This window comes from Carlito syrichta, unplaced genomic scaffold (assembly GCF_000164805.1).
Source record: "Carlito syrichta isolate Samal-C Ts95f unplaced genomic scaffold, Tarsius_syrichta-2.0.1 Scaffold302449, whole genome shotgun sequence".
NCBI classification, from domain to species: Eukaryota; Metazoa; Chordata; class Mammalia; order Primates; family Tarsiidae; genus Carlito; species Carlito syrichta.
In genome coordinates this window covers 173,525-182,674 of record NW_007246545.1, presented here as the reverse complement: position 1 = coordinate 182,674, position 9,150 = coordinate 173,525, and the positions used below count along the sequence as shown (strand labels likewise).

Here is a 9,150-nt window from a genome sequence, read left to right as displayed (position 1 = left end):
GCCCGACTAGCTCAGTCGGTAGAGCATGGGACTCTTAATCCCAGGGTCGTGGGTTCGAGCCCCACGTTGGGCGTGTCGCTTTTTCCTATCTTCTCCAAAACTTTACAGTTTCTTTAAAGCACTTAAACTAATGGGAGTTCTTAAAGCGAATTAATTTAAGTGTTGTCAATGTTTACCAGACAGCCGGAAAAAAGTCTTTTTCAAACGAAACTGGTCACAAACTGTGCTTGCGCACTTGAAAGCACACATCTCCTCCCCAGTGTCCTCCTTAAAACAGGAAGCTGAACGGCCACTGTGGACGGGCTTTTGCGTTACTAGGCATACGTGCGTAGTTGCTGTACAGGACAGTTTTTGTTTTTATCTTAACAAAATTATGAGCCCCAAGTTTGGCTGCTTTTCTAAAGTTTAAGAAATCCAATGTAAAAGCAGTTGGAGGCGCCAGAGACATCCGGAGAAAAACAACCAATTTATCCTTTTCTCTCTTTCTCTTTCTCTCCGGTGAGAAATAATTTCTTCTGTAGTCAGATGTCTACAAGCAGTGCATACGCCAAGTTTTCTTCCATTCTTAGATTATTATTTGAGGGAGAGAGGATTTTCCCGTGGGGGGATTCAGTAAGGTGTTTTAAAAATCCTACTGCAGGATTTGGGTTTCTATTGGCTAATTTGGGAGAGGGTCTAAGTAATGAAGGCATATTCTGCAATAGATGCTGTCAGAAACCCACAGGAATTCTGTGATCTCAATAAATCTTATCTAAGGGAGACCAAGCTGAAAGAGCGATAAAGCTGAAATTGTAAGGTAACAGTCACTCATTTAGCTGGAGAGGGATATCAGTGTTTTGAGTTGGACAGTGACTGACTTGTCTGAAGTGGATGTTCGGTGAAAAACAGGAGAAAAGTGTAGTTTGTTGAAAGCATCATATCAACGCATTGAAATTTAGCTGTATCAGGTTAGCTCCTAGATATCAGGGGCTATTCCAGACCTTTTGCCTTTCTCAACCCACTCCAAACAGGCCTTCCTACCCCTCATCCTCCCCTCCTCACCCATAGAAAGGTCACCAATCATCTCCACATTACTTTTTTTCTTTTTATATTTTTGAGTCAGGGTCTCACTCTGTCGCCCAGGATGGAGTGCAGTGGCATAAGTCTCAGCTCATCACAGTCTCTACCTCTAGGGCTCAGGCAGTCCTCCCGCCTCAGCCTCCTGCATTACTGGGAATACAGGCGCTCGCCAGACCACCTGGCTAATTTTTTTTATTTTTTTGTAGAGACAAGGAGTTCTCCTCATTTAGTCCAGGCTGGACTCAAACTCCTGGGCTCAAGCAGTCCTTCCACCTCAGGCTCCCAGTGTGCAGGGATTACAGGCGTGAGCCACCTTGCCCGGCCTACTAAATCTAATTGCTAATTGCTAGGCCTCATATACTTAGAGTATCATAAATGTATTACATATATGACCCCTCCATGTGTTACACTTCTTCCCTTGGTTTCCAAGACACAAATGCTTTCTTGTTTTTTTCCCCCATCACCAGTGACTCCTTTTCTTCCCTCTTTACTTTGGATTGCTCTAGGGATTTGGTCCCTTCTAATCCACACTTCTTCATTTGGTGACCTCATAGCTTTAAATATCAGCTATTTGCTCATGATCCCCAGGTCTCTCTTAAATGTCAAACCTGAATATCCATTTGATCCATTGATTTGAATATGTAGTAGATATCTCAAATTCAACACATGCAACACTTAACTCTTGATCTTTGCCTCAAAACTTGCCTTGCATTTTTCCTTTTTTCCATTAATGATAACACCATCCTTCTAGTTTTGCAATTTAAATATCCTGGACAAATTATTGACTCTTCTCTCTCCATCCACATTGTGAAGTGTCCTTCAACATTCCTCTCCCACACTTACTGTGGGCTTGGCTCTGTGACTAGTTTTGGCTAATGGGACATTACAAAACATGATGCAAGCAGTCTCTTGAGAACCTACACAATGGGACCTAAATGCAAGCTACCAAGTAAAAAATCTGAGTACCCTGAGAGCACCATCCTGAGAGAAGTGTAAACTAGCCACATGAAGAGAGGCCATGTGGAAGAAGCTATGTGAAGAGCACAGTGACCCCAGAATTAAAGTAAAGCTGTCAGCCGGCTCGGTGGCTCAGCCTGTAATCCTGCGCCTTTGGGAGGCTGAGGTGAATGGATTGCCTGAGCCAACAGGTTCGAGACCCGCCTGGGCAGCGAGACCTCATCTCTACAATAAATCAAAAAATCAGCCAGGCGTGGTAGCGCATGCCTGTAATTCCAGCTACTTGGAAGGCTGAGGTGGAAGGATCGCCGGAGCCCAGCAGGTCGAGGCTGTGGTGGCCGGGAGCGGCCACTGCACTCCAGTCTGGGCGACAGAGTGAGACTCCAACTCAAAAAAAATAAAAAAAATAAAAATAAAAAAAGCAAAGCTTAGACCTTCCATTCCAGCACATCAATTAAATACAGTGTGGTGAGTAGTAGTACCCACAGGTGATGCCACATGGAACAGCACTCCTGAGTCTTGCCTGAATTCCTGATCCACAGAACCATAAGCAAATAACGTTCATACTGTTTAAGCCACTCAATTTTGGAAGTTTGTCACATAGCAATAGGTAACTTAAACACACACCAGATTTATTAGGATATCCTACAGGTCTGTCTTCAAGACATGTCCAGAATGAGGTTTCTCACCTTTGCTACCAGTATCCTGTTTTAAACAATCATCTTATCTGGATTACTACAATGGTTTCTTAAAAGACATTCCTACTTCAGTCTTTGTCTCCCTGAACTCTATTTTTAACCACATCTAGAACAATTGTTAAAACAAATCAGATCTTGCCACTTATTACATTCAAAGCCCTCCAAGGTTTCACTAAGAACTGTCCTTGCAAGATCTGTCTACAACTCTTCCATCTCATATTCTCTGCTCACTTGACAGCAGCCAAATTGGCCTGGTCTTAGAACATGTTAGACATGTTCCTTAGGGCTCTTGCCCTGGCTGTTCTTCCTGCATCAATTTTCCCTTACTTGCAAATATCCACATGGTTAACTCACTTGCCTAATTTGTCACTAAGAAACGAGCCCAACCCCAAGCACCCTGTTCTAATGGATAGCTACCCCACCATCCACATTACCCTCTTATTTTTTCCAGAGAAGGTGTTATCTTCTTATGTTGTCTCCCCACCTTCTCCCATGCCCTTGGAATACAGGTTTCAGAAAGGTAGGGTTTTCATCTGTTTTGTTCACTAACATATCTCAACACTCTAAATTAGTATCTAGCAGATGTTCAATAAGTATGTTGAGTCTGAATTAAGAAGGGTGTATTTGTTTTCTAGGGCTGCCAAAACAAAATACCACAAACCGAGTGACTCAAAACAACAGAAATTTATTGTCACATTTCTAGAGGCCAGAGGTTTTCAATCAAGGTATCAGCAGGCATGTGCTCACAAAAGCTTTTCTGAGAATTTGTTCTCTTTTTCTTCACTTCTGGTGTCCCCAGCAATCCTCAGCATTCCTAGGCTTGCTGATGCCCAACTCCAGTGTTTGCTTGATCATCACCAGGGGTTCTCACTGTGTATCTCAAATGACATTTCCTCTTCTTACAAGGATACAAGTGTTTCTGGATTGGGCATACCCTTATGACCTCATCTTAATTTGACTACATCTGCAACTCTCTTTCCAAATAAGGTCACATGCACAAGGTATGGGGGTTAGGACTTCAACACATCTTTTTGTGGGACACAATTCAAACTGATACAGAGGGCCACATTCCTTAACCTCAGCCACTAGGTGTCTACCACTTTATAGCTAGCTTTAAGGCTCTATTTCAGTCATAGATCTTGTTTTTTATATTATTCAGTAACAAATAAACTTTTTCACAAATGATCTCAACTCAACAAAAGCCAGGTCAATATGAATGCAAAGTAGAGAATTTAAAAAATTGTTTACTGCAAAAAGAGATAACACTGCCAGGCGTAGTGGCGCAAGCCTATAAACCCAGCACTTTGGGAGGCTGAGGCGAGAGGATTGCCTGAGACCAGGGGTTCTAGACCAGCCTGGGCAATTTGGCGAGACCTCATCTCTACAATACATCAAAAAATTAGCTGGGCGTTGTGGTGCATGCCTGCGGTTCCAACTCCTTGGAAGGTTGAGGCAGACAGATCACCTGAGCCCAGCAGGTCGAGGCTGCAGTGGCTGTGAGCATGCCACTGCATGCTAGCCTGGGCAACAGATTGAGAGTCCAACTCAAAAAAAAAAAAAAAGAGAGATAATGTTAATAAAATAGTAAATCCATACAATTTGACAATTTATAGTACATCAATAGGTATACTATTGTACAATAGTACTATAGTAGGCAATCCTACTAGCAGGTTTCAAAGTTATGAAATAGAGGAGCCTTTTTCTGATGAAGCTTACATTCCAAAAAGAAAGATCAACCCTGTGTAGGAATTATTACAAAGTAAAAGTCCTAAGTGCCACAGTTACAGATAGTGTGCTCAAGGAACAATCACTCTCTGGGAAGGGAAGCTGGGAAGGAGTGCTAGGGGCAGACACAAGTCCCTAGAAAGAATGAAACCAGCAACATTTCAGCAAGAGGTAGTTCATTAAAAACAATTTTAAAAAACAAACAAAAGTTAAATAATGACTGGGTACATATTTCAAGAATCCCTCTCCTGAGAAGACATAAAGATTAATGACATTATGAATACATGTTTATAAAGCAGTCATACCTTTATATAAAAATGAAATATCTCTTTTTGTAGAGATGTTGAATTGCTCCTAAAAGAAACTGTAAAGTTAAAAAGTGAACATTTCCACACTTTGCTAACAAATGCTTGACTATGCTACCAAACTTAGTCCATAGGATCAAATCTATTTCAGGAAAAGTAGTATTATTATAACATACCAAAATGAAGAATTTTTAAAAATAGACCCATGTTAATATTCAATATAAATGCTAAGGGTTAACACTAGTCATGCTTTAAATGAAATACCTGCTGAAAGTAATAAAATTAATGAAGTCTCTAATGCTCAGGACAGATTAAATGAACTGTGGAAGAACAATGTTATTGTTCTTTTTGAAAAATGGACTATGTAACAAACTTCCAAAGTTAAACTGCTTTACTATATTTTATTGATATAAATACAGCAAATCTCATAAGCATTAGCTACCATTTCACCACTACACCAGAGAAAGAGTCAAATGAATGAAATATTAATGCAAAGAGTAAATGCTTTCACTTCCACTATGGTCATCCATAACAAAGCCTCTTACATACTTTATACAATTTGCTTGTAACTGATTTAATATTTGAAATGAAGCAAGTTGATTTCTAGTCAAACATTTATTTCTCGGTGGAAAATGCTCTCTTCATCAGAGGTGGCTGAGCTTTCCCGACATCAAACATCATTTCCAAAGGTGGGTTATTGAAAGAACACCAATCCGGTATGCGGCCCACCTGATTATAATATTCCTTTGAAACAGAACGGCTCCCAAGTATATCTTGCAATGCTCCAAAAATAGCCCCTGTGTGATAAAAATATTTTTACAGATGAAAACTTTTACATTACATACATATATATCCACTCCATTACATGACAAGAGTGGACTGGTAAAATTCAGTAATGCATGTTCACACTCTTCAAATTAATTCCTGTTAAGCTATTGTATGATTTATATTTTGAGTAATAGGATAAACCTTAACTCCTGTATTGACAGTAATAGGATAAACCATAACTCCTGTATTGACAGTAATTAAATGGCCTGCAGCAGACTGTAATGAATATGATAACAAGCATTACTGTGTCTAAAAGCAAGTAAGGTGGACTGCGGTGGAAGGTATTTTCAACTTTGTGTAAATACAGTCAATAAGATTCTTAGTTTTCTTTGCCACAACTCAAAGGTGACATATAAATAAATAAAATAGCACAAAAAAATCCAATACATGTCATTATGATATCCTAAGTTTTATACTGAAGACCTTATTAAGGCCCACAGGCAGTTTTAAAATAATTTACTTACTAAAACCATTTGTCCTAAATCAAAATTACATTTTGACCAAATTTTGCTTTACAAGAAGTTATACATTCATTTAAAAATATTAATACCTTGCTCTTCTCTCTGAAATGTACAATCCTGATAGCTACTAAGTGCCCTAACTGTATCATAAAACACATATCAGAACATACATGAATGTATAAATTCATGACTGTTTTTCCCTTCAAAACAGTATCTGAGTATAACTTTTGACTCTCCAAAAACTTAACTACTAATAATCTATTGTTGACTGGGAAGCCTTACCAATAACATAAATACTCGATTAGTACATAAATAAATAGACCAATATCTGCATTTTTTTAAAGTTCTGTGGTACAATTCAGGGTTAAGTATACAAATGGTCATTGTGTAGGTAAAGTTTGGGTACATATATTTTATGTACACATAACATTCATGACACCTTTTTAAAAATTTTTCTAATATTCTAGGCTACATGATTCATCTACAAGTTTTCTCAAACTGTTGTAAAAGTCCAACAATTTTTACAGTATTTTTATCTTTAAAGATTGCAAATAAGTGGACCCTTGCAAACCATGTTGGCAAAGGTCAACTGTACTTATAAGGTTACTTGCTTATTTTGGTGAAACTTTCATTACTTAAAACATTCAGTGAACTCAGTCACAAACAAAATGTAATTATAAAAGAGAGAGACCAATTTTCACATGTGGCTCACTAGCTTTGGAAGAATTAAACCAAATGTTCTGAGCAATAATAGCATCACTGAAATAAATTAATAGTTTTCTGAGGGATGACTTTCACTGGATGAAGAAGTTTACTTAAAACAGTGCAAATACCAAGAGAAATGCATACAGAATCCTGAAAATTAATATTATTCCAGGAAAAGTCAATGTTCAAACAAAATTATTTAATAGTTCTATTTATAAAGTAGATAATTCTGAACGCTTATTCTAATATACTCATTAGTAATAACCCTCAAAAACCAATTTCTATATAGTCATTATTTACATATATGTTTACAATTTATCTTATTTTAAAGATGTGGGATACAAGTCAGGATTAGGTACGTAAGTGGTTTGCATACAGGTGAAGTTTGGGCCTCCCATTGGTCCTTACTTTGCCTGGTTTATGATCAGGTACCGTTGGTGAAGTTATGTGCCCCTTTCCCCCTGGCAGTGTCCCACTACTGCCAATCCCTTTTGTGTATTGTTATGCAAATGTTCAAGGTACACTCATGAGTGAGAAAATGTGGTACTCAGTTCTTTGTTTCTGTGACAGATCACTGAGTATGATGGGCTCTAAATTGATCCAAGTCATTATATTTTAAAAACTAAATTCTTACCTCCTAACCAGGCCACACAATTAGCCTTTGCAGGTGGAGTATGAATTCGGAATGTCTTGGTGCCAAGCACTTTTTTATATTTTGGTTTTTCTACCAAATACCTTATTTCTGCAAGCAATCTGTGGAGAAATCCTGGCAATATAGACGTGCCACCGATGACTACCAAATTCTCTGCTAGTTGCTTCCTGGTGTCTATTGGGCACTGTTATTAAGGAGAAAGACAAAAAGAAAGATGTATTTTATTAACTGTATAAATAATGCCTGGCTGAACTTAAGAAAATATACAGAGGAATGTCCTTCAGATTAAATAGGTGATCATTTGTATTACAAAAAGGGCCACAGCAAGGTTTTTTCATGCAGCTGCTATAGCCATCATGACAATACTGCCAACTATATATTCAGAACTTTAAAGATTTTTAAATATTTTAACATCCAATAGTATAGAATTTTAAATTCCACAGGGCATATGGCAGTAATATGTGAGTGTCTACATTTTCAGGGGAGAATGACTAAGTGATTAAGTGGGCAAAGAGCATGAGAAGAAATAACTTCTCTTTTAAAAATTTTTTTGAGTTGGGGTATCGCTATGTTGCCCAGGTTGGAGTGCAGTGGTACAATTCTGGCTCACTGCAGACTCAAACTCCTGGGCTCAAGAGATCTTCCCGCCTCAGTCTCTCAAATAGCTGGGACTACAGGCACACACCACTACACCTGGCTTCTTTACTTTTTCAGTAAGGAAAGTATGTGGAAACTTATTTTTTCTAAGGTGTTATCTTCACAGTGCCCGTTGTTGAGTGGGAATATAAACTGTTTATCTCTTAGAAAAAATTATGTTTCAGGCCGGGCGCAGTGGCTCATGTCTGTAATCCCCAGCACTTTGTGAGGCAAAGAAGAGAGGATTACTTGAGTCGAGGGCTTCTAGACAAGCCTGGGCAAGATGGTGAGATCCCATCTCTATAATAAATTAAAAAAAAAAAAATTAGCGGGGCACAGTGGAGCGCACCTGTAGTTCCAGTTACTTGGAAGGCTGAGGCAGAAGGACTGTCTGAGCCCAGCAGGTCGAGCTGCAGTGGCCATGCACAAGCCACAGCACTCCAGCCTGGGTGACAGAATGAGACTGACTCAAAAAAAAAAGAAAAATTATGTTTCCACACCAGTTCTCTTTGAGAATCGGCAATGATAAGGTCCTCCAATGAGTAGAGCCCTAGAGATAAACAGTAACTTCAAGGACAATGGTATTTCACATGCAGTTCTATGATTACACAGTCATTAAACGCAAGAGACATATTACCACCATGCTCCATGGAATTTAAGATGGAACACTATACAACCTAAATGTGTCTGTACAAAATAAAATCTAGTCACCGTTCTGAAAAAATACATATGTCCCTGGCTCATTATTCCTGGGTTTTAAGTGGTGCAGATACTTTAACTCAGTACCAAAGGAAACTCAGTAGCTATGGAATTTAATATAAAAGTTACAAAAGCAAAAAAATGTTACAAAGTCTATATTCTGTAAGCATTAGTAAAATTTAACAGATTAGTTATTGATACAAGAGATTTAAAAACAACTCCTCCCTGGATTTCTTTGTTTTTCAAAATAATACATTACAAAGATTGCTACTTGCCTAAAATGGCTAAAATAAAAATACAGAAAATAACACTTCAAAATTTTCTCTAAAGGGCTGTGGTAATAAAGGGATTTTTTTTGTTTTGTTTTTTTTGTTTTTAGTTGGAGTCTCACTCTGTCACCCAGACTGGAGTGCAGTGGCCGCTCC

General features: G+C 38.4%; 1 protein-coding gene and 1 non-coding gene across 4 annotated transcripts in view; one reads left to right on the top strand and one right to left on the bottom strand.

Moving 5' to 3' along the window:
* TRNAK-CUU lies at nucleotides 1–73 on the top strand. Its single transcript has one exon. It is a non-coding gene; the product is annotated as a tRNA-Lys (tRNA).
* Nucleotides 74–5,120: 5,047 nt separating this feature from the next.
* The window catches only part of ACTR10 (actin related protein 10 homolog), a 30,382-nt gene continuing 26,352 nt past the window's right edge, over nucleotides 5,121–9,150 (bottom strand). For all 3 annotated transcript variants that reach the window (XM_008056681.1, XM_008056682.1, XM_008056683.2), the window contains 2 exons: nucleotides 7,373–7,574; nucleotides 5,121–5,541 (listed from right to left, as the gene is read on the bottom strand). In XM_008056681.1, the coding sequence (XP_008054872.1) occupies nucleotides 5,360–5,541; nucleotides 7,373–7,574 (384 nt within the window). In that variant the 3' untranslated portion in view covers nucleotides 5,121–5,359. The remainder of the gene's footprint in view (nucleotides 5,542–7,372; nucleotides 7,575–9,150) is intronic.